The following is a 16,655-nucleotide window of genomic DNA, read 5'->3' as shown; positions in this document are numbered from 1 at the left end:
TATTGATGTCTAGCACCACAAGCTCTCCAGATGATGTTGGCAGGACTAATTATTCTTGTCATTGACAAAGCCCACCTGAGCAGGTTTAACACTGTCTTTTGGGCCAGGGAAAGGCTCAGCAAGCCCAAGTATTCATAAACTCTTTTATCTTCCACTTTCATGACAAAACAGGAGCTTTTGCAGCAGCCTTAGACAAGCTCTTCATAAGCAAAGCCTTAAAGTGGTATTGGTTGGGTAGAAAAAGGCAACTTCACCCTCTGCTGAAATGCAGCTGCCTTTAAAGCAGGACGCAGCAACTGCTTCAAGGAGCACAGCTCTGCTGAGCAGGTTAAGGCAGGAAGTGAATACCACAATTAATTAGAACTGTGGGGAAAAGCCGGGGAGGCAGAACATATCAATTCCAACTGTACTCAAAGTGCACCAAGCCGTGCTGCTCCTGCCAGCAGAACACAATGAAATCAGCAGCTGCAAGAATCTTTCCAGCTGCATTGGTGTGTTATATTCAAATGACAACACCCATTTCAGAGGTGTGATGCCAAGAACAAGCCTGAAAGCAGGTGGAGTTGTGGTTTCTGAGACTTTGAAAGCAGCCCTCAAGTGAACATTTAAGTCTGATTTAGCATGTGTTAACTACATCCAAGCTCCCCTGTGAGGCTGGTCAGATTTCCTTTCATACCACATGAGGAGCTTTCAGCCTGTGCTTTCCAAGTTCCTATTCTGAGATTCAAACCTTGGAAACTGTGATTTAGGCAATGCAGTAGGATAAACTGGGAAAAGAAAACACCTGTGATGATTTAAGGCTGTATTATGATTTAAAAACAGGACTTCAGTGTTAGGCTGGACATCTGCTTGAACAGATCACTCCAGAGGAAAACACAGGTAACTATCTGAGCAAAAGTGTTACTGATAGTAAGGATGTGGAAAAATAAATGAAGAAATAAAAGTGAAAGACAGATCATTGGAATTAAAACCATTTCAGAAAACAGCCCACTGGTAACACTACATCACCCTAGAAAGCATTTACAAAAGATAATCACCCACAAACAAACTAGTTAGCTTATGTTAAACAAATTCATTCTGGGAACAGTCGAAGCAGTTCTATTCTCAGTGCCCCAAAACTTTATTAAATATATTTCAAAGCAGATAAGACCCGTCAAAGTAGTTTAAAAACTTGTCATATCAAGAACTCACCTGCCAGCCTTTGTCAGCAGTCCTGTAGTACGGATAATGCTTGGTAATGTGGGCATAGATTCCACTTAGTGTTAATTGCCTGTCTGGTGCTGAAGATATAGCCTGCACAATTAGCTGAGCATAAGAGTAGGGTGGCTTGGACTCATCCTAAGAAAAAATAGAAAAGTTCAGTTACTTCCTATACTAGAGTTCATCAGCAACCCAAAGTAATAAAGCATGTTAGGCCACAGTTTCACAGACACAAAAAGAGCACAAGAATGGGCAATTAAAAGCATCGCCTCTTTTGCTCTTGCTTCATGCTGCCACCCCCCAACACAGCACAAGTATTTGTGTACAAACAGAACTAGAGGACTAAGCCAGATCAAAGTATCTTGGCATCCTGTACCACCCACGCACACACACAGAAAGGGTAACTTGGCTCCATTCTCCACTAGATCTGTCATGTGCTTATATCGGCACAAGGAACTGAAGATGAGTAATTGGAAGCATAGAATTACAGAGTGTAGGGCACATTCACTGCTCTCAGTGTTCAAGAAACTGAAGCCTTCAATCCCACTCAGCTACAACCAAAGCTTTGCTAGGTTCACACAAGTATGCTAACCAGCTCTCCTAGCAACGAGCCCAATATGAAACTTAATTCCGCTCCTTCTATCTCCAGCAGGTTTAGTTTCATTCTAGGAACTTTAATTCATTTGCCTGATCTCATATTTCTACATTAGTCCATCAAGAACAGCCTTTCTTGTCTCGAGGGAGAATCCAATATACAAGAAACCACATAGTGTTGTGCTTCTCCACCCAATCCCAAATAAGGTGGTTTTGAATCTACACGTTTAACTTTGATCTGAAGATCAGCTCACTGAAATGAAATGCTATCAATTTAACTCAGTTATTTTTTAATCTAAATTCCATTGCTGCTCTCCTCGTTTAACGCTTGCTTGACAGGCATGTGTTTGTTTTGAAGTCTGACAGCGCATTTCTCATAGCAAGGATCCGGTTTCTCCCCCTTCTTCCCTTTTCCCCAGTTGTGTTTTGCAAAATACCATTAATTAAAAGGAGAAATCAAGACTGAATTCTAATGCTCTTCTCTATGGGTTCTTGATTTATCAAACAAGCAAGACAAAGTATTCCTGCTCAACCCTTTTAATGAATGGCTTGCGTACATTTCAGACAGCTAAGCAAGCAGATTCATCATCTACCACAAAGAAGATGATGCTTTGAAGCCACGGTCTCAAAACCCTGGAGGATAATGCACATGGCACCCTTATGGCAGAAGTATTCTTAGACCCATTTAACTACACTCAACCCTTCCAGGTCTTAAGCCTCCCATTGAGCACAGCTAGGTAGGTAATGTTTCTCCGAACCTTCGGGCTGTCCCCGCCAGATGCATCTGCCTGCTGTTCTGATGCTGCTTTTGCCGCATACTCTGCTGCCAGCTGCAGATCCGAGGTAATGTTGTGAACAAAACGATATCCTGAGGATCCAGCACCACGTGGACTGGCCGGGCAAGAGTTGGGTACACTAAAAAGGCAAAGAGAAAGTATATTTGTTACTTTATTTATTAACAAGATGCACGGTTCTTAATTCCCAGATACTAAAAGGATCTCAAACCACAGAGAGGCATCACTCACTGGACTTATTTTTGCCCCTGGGGCTTATCCAGGGCACAGGAAGATGGAAAATAAATACAGATCACACGTAATCGAAGATGAAAGTGAAGTTCTTACAAGTCCTGATACACAAATACACAGCTGCACCTTCTACAATCGCAAGAAAACAGTCTCAAAGCACTGAACTGTCCCACAAAGAATGTGGGACTTACAAAACACATGCACTGTATAATGGGGATGAATAACTACAGAAATAACTTGGTAGTGTAACCTATGAGAACACCATCACTCTCTTTATCACTCCGTTTTCCTAACAGACAGGGGCTATGCACTTCTATTGTACTGTAGCTAAAACACCCAGCTCAGGCATCTGCCATGAGGGCCCTTGTTGAACACAAAACACCATCTTCAGAAGATCAGACATAATGCCACAATTAGTGCTCCATAGCAGGAGGCAGCTATTTCCTTGATTCACAAGCACACAAGTGTAGCTATCAATAGGGAGCTGCAATCACTTCTATACAGTGTGAAGGCAGCTCATCACATCAGCTTTGGCAAGCGCGGGGAAGGGACATTTAAAGGCTGAGGATTACCACGAGATGGCATTAGAGGAACACCTAAAGAGAAGGAAAACCAAGCTGAAGCTGAAAGAAAGCTACAAACAAGTAAAAGATCGCTGTAATTTACAGCACCGCTCAGACACACAGAAGTGAGTGCTCCGGGATGAGAACTAATCAGAAAGACATGTCTGAGGATCACACATCTGTGATTGGTAGCACACAGAGACCAGGAGGAAAGGGATGAGGCAGGAACCTGAAGGTCTGAAGTTTCCCTTTTCCATCTCTCCACTGTTCTGTGCTGCCCTGCATGGATGGAAAAGCAAAGAGGTGTAACATGTGGCCAGATCCCAGGATTACACGTTTCTGCTGCACAAGAGCAGAGAAACAATGACCAAATAAGCAAAACAAGCAGTTCAAATTGTATGAAAAGATGTCAAACGAAGCCCACTGCTGGGAATCAGAGGGCAGTAGAACTGGCATTGACAATCCTCTTTCCAGGAAATGCCCAACAGCAGCGTGAGCCCTGACATAAATAAAAGCAGTAACCGATACTCACTCAGCACTGTGCTCAGTGCTGGAGGGAAACAGAACACAGTCCATTCCTCAATAAGGTGATGCTGCCTACAGAGCATTCTCATGCACACGTGCAGGTGGGTTGGACATGGTGAGACATCCCGTTTGTTCAGCAGGCAACACCTCCAGTGCAAAAGCATGCTGACAGGGAAAGAATGAGTGTTTCCTAACACAGCCCACTCTGTAAGCTGAGAAGTGCTGTTTCTCGTTGAGATATCTTCACAAACAGCTGCGATGCTGAACTCAGCACAACCTGGACTGCTTGCTTTTAAAAGCGGATTACAGGATTGGAGGGGGAGGCAGGGGGAAAGGGAAAAAGCAACAAAACATCCCAACCACAACAAATCCCTGTGACAAGGAACACAGAATCACCCCTCTCCCAGCCAGGACTGAGCCATACAAAGGACTGCTCAGGGCTCAGTAACGCCTCCAGCACCCACTGACAGCCATTATTGATGGGCCCAAACATAAATCTGTCTTTGCAAAAGATAAAGGCACTTTTTACCTAGTTCTGAAAGAAGCAGAGGGCTGTTTGTGCTGGAAAATGAATCCAAGTTTGCTCTTCCTTGCTCTGAGCCCACTCTGTAAGTGGATAATGCTCCAGCACAGAAGTTCTCCTGATGCCTCAGTCTACATGCACGGAGCTGGTGTGAATTTAATTATTCTGCTGTCATTTCTCAAAAGCTTCTCCATGCACACGCTGCTTCTATTGTGCGGATAATTACAAATGAAAGTCATTTTCATACATGAAGCAATGACAAATCAAAAACACAGCAATACTTTTTATCTTGGTGTTTGGCACACGAGCAATTATTGTAACACACAGACTAAGATGGGAATAGGATGAAACAGTTTGCTAGTTTGTTCTTCATTTGCAGAATTACACAAACTGCAAGCCACAAACACCAGCTAAAGCTTAGGTCAAGAATATGGAAGACAGAAGTTCTCCAGGAAATCCACACACCTCAGGGCTGTATATCTGCCCTCTTCACAAGCTTTCTCTTGTTTTTTTAATCTACTGAAGCTTCAAAAACTGTCCTATGCAGTTTAGATGCAGGAATTGATTAAGTTCTTTAAGATCAGTAGAGAAAATAGCTCCATTTTTACTGTACAGATTTGGGCTGTTGAAGCTGATAATGAGCTTTAAGCACAACTTTAAATAAATATGTGAATGAAAAACCCCTCCCCTTGCAGGGCCACCATTCTAATGAGTGCTGACAAAACCCCTCCAACCCAAGTGCTATTAACTATATGAGCCTGATAGGTCCCTGATGAAGCAGCTCTGGCAGTATCTGAAGATCTGGGAGAAGCATTGTTCTTTCACCACAATATAGCACTTCCACCCAGGTAGAGCTGCCTCCTTCAGCCTGGGTCTGTTATCAGTTCAAGAGACATGGGCTGAGAACAAACAACATGAACCTTAAGCACCTCCATTCAAGACAGTGCGACAGGCTGCTGAGTGTTCAAGCTCTCAGTCAATCATCAGTGAGCTCTTAAAGGGGAAAAAAAAAAAAAGAGTTGATAACAGAAATGACAACAAGGTGACACAATGTGCTCCCCCCATACAAACACAGGACAGAAGGAGCAGAGAAATGGGTTTACTATAAATACACCTTCTGAGGGCTAAGTTCCAATTAAACTTCAGTGTAGTTGAAAGAAAACAAGGCAACACAATGCAGTGACATCATTTTCCTGGAGTTCCTGGAATTCTGCTCACCACCCAGAACAGGGGCTGCCCAGGGACACACTCCTGCACTCACACCCCCTTATAACAAATATGAAGGGAAAAAAGAAAAGCTTTTCCCTATAAGTACCTGTTTGTGCTGTAAAATCAAGTGTGGGGAAAGCAGTTACGATTCGCTGCATATTAATATTACATTAATACTTAGGACATGGAATCCATTTTAATACTGTAGACTGCTATTGGGTAAAGCTACAGCTGGGTATGCACCCCAGCTTACTGCTGTGACCTAGGCACACTGTCCATGCAAACACTCTTTAGCTTGCAAACAGTACAAACTAATTTGCATTAAGCTTGTATCTTACAGAAGAGGGCGTTTTGGAGAGGAAACACGTGTCTCTCAATGGCATAAAGCACAACACGTAAGCACGCCAGCTGCATTTGCTCAGTCTGATCCCTGTGACACCACAGTTAATGCCCCAAGACTCAGATTTACCAAGGATTCAGGGTCTTGAAACAGTTCCTGCAGGCAGACTGTGGGCCCAAGTTTCCAAACACGGTACTGAGACTCAGCTTTAGACCAAACTACAGCCTCATGCTGAATCACAGTGGTCCTTGGCAGCATGTTTTCCATTTAAAACTTAACCTTTGGCTTGGAAGGTCAGAAAGATGAGGGTTGAACACAGTCTCTGTGATAAATTCACCCGTGTAACATGCAAGAGTGGCTTTTAAACTCAGGGCTTACAGCCGGCTATAGAGAACGTGGCATCTTGTAGTATTGTGATTCACTTCTGACTCCTGCCAACAAGAATCTAGCCTCTAAAGTTCACAGCTCTCTTTAGCAATGAAAAAGCCTTTAAACACCAGCTACTGGAGATGTACAACTCACTGCATTGCTGCTGGAACACTCCAGACTGATGTGCTTTAACTAAACAATAAAAGAGTACAAAAATAGGGTGTACCATCGGTGTGTTCACACAGCATGCTGCCCAGCCATCTCCTTACAAACAAACCCACAATACAACAGGATGAGAAAAGGTACTGACTGGAGTAGGCAGGATGATCAAGGATAGGGAACTGATTCTGAACACAAGTTAGCATCACTGCATGCTTCCTACGCTACCCCAAAGAGGCAGAATCTTGGGCTAGGTGGCCTGTTACCTGAATGCACACAGTGTCTTAATGTAGAGATCTCCAGCTTGTCTCAGTCTAACAATATTTTACAGTTTGGGGGTGGACAGTAAATGGTTAAATGATTTATTTATAGTTGTACTACAAGTCCACACGAGAGCTGGGAACAGAAACACTCCCAAATTCCAGTGCCAATTTCCTCAGAAGGAGAGGCAGTAAGAGAATGCAGGAAAACTGCCCTGTTACTTCATTCCATTCTTCTGCAAGAAAGGTGTCTGTAGGGCTCAAGGTACGGGAACTCAGTTGAAGTCAGGTGTGTGAATAAAGCACACCCTCCCTGTGACAAAGAGGAAACGTTACCTGTGAGTGCACAATAAGCTGTTCACCTGGCAAGGAGGTGTCTTGCTAAAGAGCAGGGAAAACCCCTTGTGGTTTGGGATATGGCACATGGTAGTCTTTGCAACATGCCCAGATAACACACCTCTAAAGCACGTACAGAAGTACTAGCAGTGCTAAGTGCTAATTGTGACCAATGCCACAATTCCCATCTGAATGTTTACTCTTTTTTTCTTAAATCTTCATTCATTACAAAGGAAGAATCCCCATTTTTTAGCAAGATCTTTTCCAGTCTCCTCCCCCAATGCAAAGGGTTAGAGAAATGCCACAAAACTCAGCCTGTTCCTATATTTCATTTCAAGCACATGGGATACCGAAAGACACAGGGATTTTTTCCCCTCCACGTGCACTAGGCAGGGAATAGGGTCAAAGTACAGCACTGCAGCTTGTGAAACGAGCATTTCCACCAGACACCAATCAGAACCCATGGGTGCAAATCCTCTGCCACTCTCCTTCCCTGGCCCAGCCCCAAAAACATAACTCAAAGAACGGCAAGTCTTTGCATGTTGCCCGTTCCAAACAGGTTTCAGAAACAATCTTTGGTGGTGAGGCTGCCAAACCAAGCTGGATTTTGATGTGAAAGGAGAAATCTGAGAGCTACTCTGCCTCATGCTAGAAATAAAAAACAACCCAAAGCTGTTGAACATGCCACAGCGAGAAAGTTAACTATCCACAGAAGTTCTAATTGTTTTTACTTGTCTCTGCTCCAGTGGTCCCCCCGTTAGCGAGGAAGTGAGCTCACTCCATCTGTGGATTCAGTGCACGTTTCACAGCAGCGCTGAGCAGGGGAAGGGAAAAGGAAGTGCTTGTGTAGCTGTGACATACGCACCCTTTCCTCCAGCACATGGCTTGGCACCGCTCCACCAGCACATGGTCCATTATCTGAAATAAACATGCATAGGAGCTCCCAAGCCTGCTATAGATTGTTGTGTTGCTTCTATGATGTATATGCAGCATTCTAGTTGGCCTGTGGCTGGGAGACGAGGGCGATTAGAAATAATCACTGTTCTGTCCAACTGTGGGAGGGACCAGAGCCTGAATCCAGGAAGCAATGGATAACTGAGACAATGCAAAGAGCCTGCAAAAAGCCTGCCTTGGAGCTCTTCACTTATGTGGCTCACAATGCTGCAGACAGGAGGAAAGGCTGATATTTACTCATCCCGTTCCACAGCGTGCATATAACTACTGAAATCAGGGTTCATCCAGCTCACCTCGTGCCTTTAGAGAAACGTGCAAGTTCATATCAAAACCCAAGTGTTCTGCAATGGTGTTGTCATGTAACGCATCACATAAGACTACATGTGCATGTTCCCTCCTGCCACCTTACACTCCCATGCTGCTTTACAGAATAAAAGCCCAATACATAATTTATCTACTACGTACTCTTGGAAAGTAGTTATGACACCACACGTGCATAAAAAGCAGGCAATGAATTTAAATGACCTGTTAAAGACCACAACACACATCGGTGGCTTAGCTGACAGAACTGTAGTGCCTCTGAATAACCCACAAGCAGAGTATGCAGCTGAACTGACTGCCTAGGGAAAAGGAGAAAAAAAGCAGTAAGGTTGAAAAATGGCAACTTCTAGAACTGTAACAGTTCAGCTGACACCTTCTGTTTTGCTAATCAAACCTATAAAAAACAGTACAGAAGGATGCCAACTGCTCAATCTATAGGTCTCATTCATTTCACTGCAGACCAGGTATTGATCATTCTAGCAGTGCCTGACCATGGGTGGCACATTAAGTATCAACAGTTCCCTAAAATAGAAGGCACAGATGTATCAGATGCTTCTCAAGCAGCAGTTGGAGGAAGAACCCTGTGAGAACATGTCAAAGGACTTTTTATGAGTTGTTTTTTTTTACTGATGAAGACTGTATATGTGAGATATCTATGCCCTTCCATTGCAAAAAGAAGTACAAGACGAAGTGTTCAACCCCACAGCCATCCCAGCACAGACATAAGCCAGCAGAAGGAGCAGCTGTGAAACGTGAATAACGATGCTGATCTCTGCAATGCAGCAGCTTGAATTTCCTTACTGTAGCACTACTTTCTTTTTAAATAGTTGGTTATTGCTACTATTTAGAATAGGGAAACACATGCAGAGGAATGATTTTGTTTTCAGACAAAACAACAACCCTGAAAAGCAGTACTACAGAGATACTACTCAGAAAATAGTTATGTTGTTACTACAGGGCCATTAACACCAACTGGAAGATTAGAAAAAACAAACCCAGTAAATCTAATACTCCAACTCGGCATCACTTTGAAACCAGGAACAGCAAAACCAGACAAAGATCAGGGTTTGTTGCACAGGCTTCAGGTCATCAGTAAGGGAGTCACCAAAGGAGGGTTTTCCAGATGCAAACACAGAATCTTCAAGCTGTGTACTGAAAGATAGCCCCTTAACTTCTGAAACTCATTACAAGCATCAGATATATTTCCCAGCATGCAGAGATGAATTTAGCCAAGCTACACAAGGCTTTCAGACAGCTTTTCAGGGCCTTGAATCTACTGAGCAGAGATTTGTGCCTGAACCTGCTGCTCTGCCCTTTCTTATGATGCCTGAAGCAGACAAGCTTCTACTTGGTTCTCACAGCTACAGTGGCCTTTCTTTCTCTTTCAGAATGTGCAAGTTTGTGTTTGTTTTTTTTTCCCCAACAGATTTCTGAACTCAGAGCAGGAAGAAATAAGCCATGCCTGTGTGTCAGCCTCACTGAGTGTGCTGGCAGCCAACATTTTCCCTTAAAGCTGTACAGCAGCATCAAAAACCATCTGCAAGCAGCCCCTCCTGGAGATAAACTGCCTTGCTAAGGAAACAGTGGAAACACGTCTCCCCAGGAGTAAGCAGGAATCTTGCTTTGTAAAGCTGCTGAGGGTGGCAGGTTGGGTTTTGTTTAACTAAAGCTCACTCCCTCTCTAGGCAGTGAGCTTTGCAGAGGGAAAATAAATAAGCTGGAAAAAAACAGAGCAGCTCGTGAGGCGGGGGGGGGGGGGGGGAGGAACCTGAAGGGAAGCAAGGCTGCAATGTAAACAGGGAACAGAACGGCGGTCAGGAGGGCAGGGCTGGCGCTGGGAGCACAGTGCCTGGGTGCAGGAGTGCAGGTACGGCCCTGGTTGCACAGGGTGGAGGCAGGAAAAGGGGTTGGAAGCTGCTTTCCAAAAAGGAAATATCAGCCAGCCAACGATTTCCAAACTGCAATAATTTTCCATGGGCCAATCAGGGAGGAGCAAAGCAAACGCACCAAATTAGGAAAGTAAATACTAGAAGTGGGAGAGGGAGGAGGAGGAGGAAGAAAACAGAGCCAGTGGAAATGCCTTCAGACGCTGTCAGGGAGTGGGGTCCTGGGCTGAGCCCCTCTAGCCCTGGGGAAGGGGCAGAGGACACTGTGTGAGGGCTGTGTGCTGATACAAAGACACCAAGAGAGCAGTTTGCTGCCCTGGGAGACCTGTGACAGAGTTCACACTGACATGCTGCACCAACAGTGCTCCCTTTCTGAGAGCCAAACACCCAAATCGTGTCCCAGAGTTTGGTTGCAGGGCAAGAGAGCTGCGAGACCCGGCAGAGGGAGAGAGGAAGGCTGCAGGGGCCCAATGAGGATGTTTACAAACGTGTCAGCCCCTCCTCTGTAAGAGGAACTCAGAAATGAAAAGGAATTTGGCAAGCGAAACCTCAGATGTCTTTTGAGGTTTTCTGAAGCCTCTGCTGGGTTTGCTTCTGCTCAAGACAAACGGATGCGATCATTAATCATCCTCAGTAAACACTCCGTTATGGGCAGAGCACAATTCAACACCACTATTTCCACTTTCTCCTTATGCAAAAGAAACATTCTCCAGGAGTCAAATATCAGTCGCAGGCATATGCCAGAGTCAAAGATACAGCCCCTGCGCGTAACAGAAACCACACCGTGCTGCACACGATGACTGAATGGAAAGTAACTCCCATATGTTGGCAGAGAAACCATCCCCCTCCCCTCCCAGCAACAAGCTTCATCTAAAAAGAGAAGGTTAAATATAAACCCAAAGCAGTGCCTGAACAGAGGGCTGAAACCACAGCCACCTCCAGCTCCCTCTTTCTAGAGTATCTGCACTGCACATCTGTGCAGCTCTGCAACAGGGGAAAAACCCAAACAAGCAATGCCTCCAGACCCATGCAAAACCCACCTGGCTCTATTGTGACACTGAAGTCATTCTCAGCAGTGTCGATTTGAATACCACTTGCTGAATGAGTGCTAGCTGACAGGAGATGTTTGGGTACTGCAGCTTGTTACAAAGCTATGGACAGGAAAACAACATGATGGCTGTCTGTCACTAATCCCAGGTGCACGCTGATATTCTGAAGCTGCACTTTTCAAACTGTAACACATCATCCTGTATCATGAGCACACCTTGCTACATTTAGCAAGCAAGTTTCACTACACTTTAAGTAACTGCTTTAATGTTAAATGAGATCGCAGCAACAACATAACATCAACTCATTGCTGAGAAAGAAGCAGGGAAAATACTCAAACCAGTAACTGGCATTCAGGTTATTTCTCTCTCTCTCAGTCTTGAATCAGATGATTTACCAAGCAGAATACTTGCACAGACCAACACTGGAATGGCTACAGCCCCTCAGCATGCGGTCAGCATCCTCCCCGTTTCCTTCTATTGCCAGGAAAGTACATGCCAGTGGCCACCCTTGTCCCCAGTTCCAGATAACACCGGCACCACCCAGCAACAACGGAATATTATGGAGATAAAAATAAAACCAGCAGTCCTAACAGACCATTTGCTCGCTTACTTTTCTCCATATATATCAGTAGTTCTGGAGAGATCGCTCTAATTCCATAGCCAAAGATAGACTGACAGCCCTATATTGTGAAACCAATGCTCGAGGGCAGCCCCCCACCCTTTGAGCTCTCAGACAATACCAAATGTCCACGCTATGAAGATCTGAACTGTCCTTCATAATGCTGAACTTCATATATTTAACAAGTTATTTTAAACGTGGCACACCAAGCATCAAGAATATCAGGTAAGCAGCATAAAGCCGATAAGGACTGGCATGAGAAGAGAGACAGAGCTTCCAGAAAGCACAAAGGACAATGAAAAGAACCACAGCATCACTGGGGATAATTATCATCTCACCTGATTGTGCCAGTGGGGGATGGGAGGGGGCTGACCACACTGCGGAGATCCGGCTCCGGGATGTGGATCTTCAGAGGAGAAATTTGAGGGTAAAGAGGCCGAAGGGGAGGCGATGAAGCTTCCTCTTTTACTTCTTCTTTGTGGTATAAAGATGTGAACTGGATCTTTATAACCGTGCTAGGGAAACGGAAAGTACACCTGTGCAGGAAAAAAAAGGAAAGCCACTGTCACACAAAATGCTGAACATTCCAAGTGTTTTTATATGCAATTACTGAATAATTACTGCATTCACAGCACAGAAATCCACCACCCTCTCCAGCATCTCTCAGCTCAGAGTCCCAGGCAGGAATTGCTCATCCTTCACAAATCACTGCAAAGGTATCACTGGGATTTCAGATGCGGGCTGGAGGCTTGGGCAGGCTGAATGATTTCCCCAAGGCCACGTATCCCATCAATGACTAAGCACAATGTAGAAATAAAACAACATACTCCTGGGCTCCTGCTACACTGAGGACTAGAAATTATCTTTTATTAGCTCACTGCACATAGCTCAGAAAAGCATGAGTTACTATAAAGTATCAAGACCATAAGCAACGTGGAGCATTAAGCCATGAAGACCAGAGAGCAACAGACAGCATCAGGATGAGACAGCACTACTTTGAGCAGCCTCTACATACTGTACAGCCAATACCCACTGTATCTCTGCACATGATGCTGAAGGAACACCTACACTGATGAAATTCAAAAGGAAACAAGGACTGATGTTTCCCCTACTTGAACAGAAAGCTTTCTGATTCATAGTGCCTACAATAGGCTCAAGGCTGTAAAAGTGAGTGTGCTGCAATTCTACTCACTGTGCTTTAATTAGACAGTAATGTGCAATCAATAGAAGCCTTCCAGGGATCGTTTCACTGATACTAAGGTTAAAGAAGCAGGAAATAAAAACCAGGTTTCACCCTGGGAAAGGCCAGCAGAGCACAGCAGCCCTGCTGACCTCCAGCATTGTATCTGTAGAAGGGAGTGAAGGGACTTGGGTGGTGTTGCTCCAGCACTGAGTGCTGCTGAGAGCTGAACATAACTCTTCTCACCAGTGCATTATTAGATCCTGCATGGTAACAGAACCAGGTGGCAGGGAAGCGGGTCAGTAGTTGTGACTGTCTCATCTCAACAGCGCTACTGACAGAAATGCAGGGGAACATCCCCACTGCTGCTCTACAAACACTCCCCCTGCTCTTCATGCCACACAATCCATACAGCAGAGCTGATGCTCAGAAACCTGCCTTTAAAAAATGCCAAATTATCATTCTAGCATAGGAAGCTCATTCCCACCTCATCCCAAAGAAGCTGGCTCAGCATTTTGCAGCACGGAATCATGACGGTTTTGCTGCATCCAGTGGGAGTTTACATTGCATTTCATTCATTTCAAAGGTCCCACCACCTGTGCTCGTTAATATATTAAATGAGGACATCATTGCTGGCAATGCAGTCTCATCATGTTTATCCAACCCTCCTAAACACTGTTCCCAGCAGGCTCCATACACAAGTGCAATTCAAAGCGGCAGTGGCTGTGCCCTGCAATGTATACCAGCAGAATGCACACAGCTACTGAGACGAGCCTGAATCAGGCCCAGGGAAACACCACGCTGGATTTTAAGCTTTTGTTCTGTTGCAGGGATTTGCCTGTAGAAAGAGCAAAGAGTACATATATTTGCACTGAGCATCGCATGGACTAAGGCTCAGTACAAAGCTTCCTTGTTTCTCAAGTGCTCGCTAGGAAAAGCCAAGCTTTCTCTGGGGGGTTCTGTGCTGCACTGCCAGGTACTCTGCATTTGAGCCCAGGATTGATCAGGCCTTGTGTAACACTGCTCCATGCAGCCCCAGCCTGATGCTGATCCCAGTGGGTCTCAGTGCAGAGCCCCTGAGCAGCTATGCAGCACTGCCCAGGCCACCAGTTCATGAGCACAGGCAATCTCCACAAAGCTAATGTTTAGTTTTCCTAAAATCATAAGCCATGCTGAAATCTGAAGCCTGAACTAACGCAGTAAATGTGTGCCAAGAGGCCGGCCTGCCTTGCTGTGCTGCTCCTAGAGTCCTCCCATAGCAATCGGATTCAGACACGTGATTTACCCGCACTGCAACGGGGAGAAAAGGAACAGAGGGCCTGGGCTGGCTGCTGTAATCACAGTGCTACAGAGAGGGACTGGAGCACAACCCAGCACACACTGCGAGCTGTAAGGCATTTTGCTAGCTAGTATGCATGCGGCCACTATGCAAGGACCATTACAGCAAAAACAGCCGTGTAGCAAGAAGGGACAGTCTCTGCATGGCACCCAAGTTGCCTCCATCAGCACATCCACACCAGTGCTGAGGAACTGCAGCAGTGAGGGATCAGGGAAGTGTGATTTCTGCATTGTGGCAAAGCCTGCTTTTCACTACACTAAAGCTGAATGCAATTTTAATGAGCTTTTCTAATTGCTCCCTTCATTAACCTCTTTCATTCCAAAGAGGATAAATGCAATTTGCATCAGTCCTGTTCAGAAAGGAGGCACAGTGCAGGAGTTAAGTTTGTGGGAGTTCTGCACCTACAGAAGATAAGCAGGACAAGACTGACAGCGCAGACAGAGCTGAGCACGCATTCCTTCAGACTGCTATATATACTAGAAGTCGTTTAAGCAGAATTTTACTACTTGATCCATGTTATATGATTCATATCAAAGATACATAGTAATTACTACTCCTCCTTAACATTTCCACCATGAGAATAGCTCAATCTGGAAGCACTCATCAGACAACATAAAAGGCATGATGAAGATAACAGTAATTCCAAAGGTGTCTGAGATGCAGCTTTGAAGCACCTCAGAAACTCCCAGCTGATCACAAGGGAACAAATGAAGGTCTGCAAAAACCTCTTGGTTGGCTGCAGGCAGGAAGCAGCTTGCTTCTATTGCAGCAGTGCACAGCTCCACAAATGATGTGCTGCAGTCTGCAGCTCTGGCCCTATAAAACAATCTGCTCTAATCAAACACGATGATACCACATTATATACATCTTAATATCTTGTGGGAAAAGGATTCCCATTTCTCTAGGATGTCTTGCATGGCAATGGATGTATTTATCTTCAAACCAAGAGCACGCACACAACCAGCTCCATCAATTGCAAGGAAACAATTTATGCCTTGTGGGATTGCAGGCAGGAGAAAGCCAAAGAGAATGGATTGCTGGCTCCCTGCTGCATGTTGGGTGCATGCTACATGTACATACTGCAGACCGAGGGGAGTGCACATGCCACACGCGGCTGCAGTGATACAAAAGATGTTGCTACAAGTTTTGCTTTGCTTTCACCAAGACAGAATGTCAGAAGTTTCCTGGCCATGCTCCTGGCGCTGACACGCAGTGCTGCGCTATTGGGCTCCTTCACGTGGCGAACCAGCGCCAGCGACCACAAGCATTTCACCTATGCGAGGTCTGAAAATAAAATGGTGGGAAACACCAGGCTTTGCATAAACATCCACCCTAAAGCAGCCCTCACTGAGAATGAGAAGGGGAAAAGAAACAACAGAAACAACAAACCACACCTTGACAACCCCATACCCTACACCATGCGTAACACCCAGAGATACTCTCCCCCTCCTCAAAGCACCTTTTACTGATGCAAAGGAAACTGAGATGCGTTTGTCAAAACACAGTACCACACAAACAGAAGCTATGGCATGCACTGGTGCCTTTGTTAGAGCTCCCTGTGTGCTGCTCAACACCAAATGGCTGCTGCTAAGGACAAGAAAAGAGGCTTGGAAGGGAGACAGGAAATTGTGTTGGACTTTTTTTCCCCCTCCACATTTACCTTGTAGAAAAGCATTGTGAGAAAGTGGAGAAAACACATCTATAAACACACATTTCTACATATAACACCATTCCACTTCATTCTGCAAAAGGCAGTAAGCAGAGCAGTAAGGTACAGTGTGCTACACGAGCTGTCATCAGCAAGCCAGTGCCACCTCAGCTGACCTCACTGTTCTATGCCCCAAACCTTGCTGTCCTGAGTGCTGTGAGCATTAAATACAGCAGTAGCATTGTGATGTTCATCCCTGCTACAAACAGTGTTGAGATGCAGGTTGAACAAGAAACACTTTATGAAATGCTTCATTGAAAATAACTAGCAATTTTTGCAATTTGCATCAGACCAGAACAGCAGGCCTGGGCTTTCATTCACAAAAAATAAAATAAAATGAGCTCACCATAATCCCTTTGCTGCAGCTGCCACTTTTTCCTATTCAACTTGCAGCCCCTGTAACCACACTGCTGACTCTCAATACCTACATCTTTCCCTCTGCCTCAGCCTGCAAAGGGACACAGCCATACCCCGAGCATGCAGTTACCTCTAGAAT

The 16,655-nt window shown here is 45.0% G+C and overlaps 1 protein-coding gene across 1 annotated transcript in view; it reads right to left on the bottom strand.

Moving 5' to 3' along the window:
• Positions 1-16,655, bottom strand: part of FOXK1 (forkhead box K1) — a 47,031-nt gene that overhangs the window by 12,612 nt on the left and 17,764 nt on the right. The window contains exons 2-4 of the mRNA XM_015876808.2: positions 12,271-12,468; positions 2,553-2,709; positions 1,192-1,338 (exon numbers count right to left, since the gene is read on the bottom strand). Of these exons, the coding sequence (XP_015732294.1) occupies positions 1,192-1,338; positions 2,553-2,709; positions 12,271-12,468 (502 nt within the window). The remainder of the gene's footprint in view (positions 1-1,191; positions 1,339-2,552; positions 2,710-12,270; positions 12,469-16,655) is intronic.

The sequence above is a fragment of the Coturnix japonica genome, chromosome 14 (assembly GCF_001577835.2).
Source record: "Coturnix japonica isolate 7356 chromosome 14, Coturnix japonica 2.1, whole genome shotgun sequence".
Lineage (NCBI taxonomy): Eukaryota > Metazoa > Chordata > Aves > Galliformes > Phasianidae > Coturnix > Coturnix japonica.
Note: the sequence above shows the minus strand (reverse complement) of the source record. Positions and strands in the feature narration are given on the sequence as shown.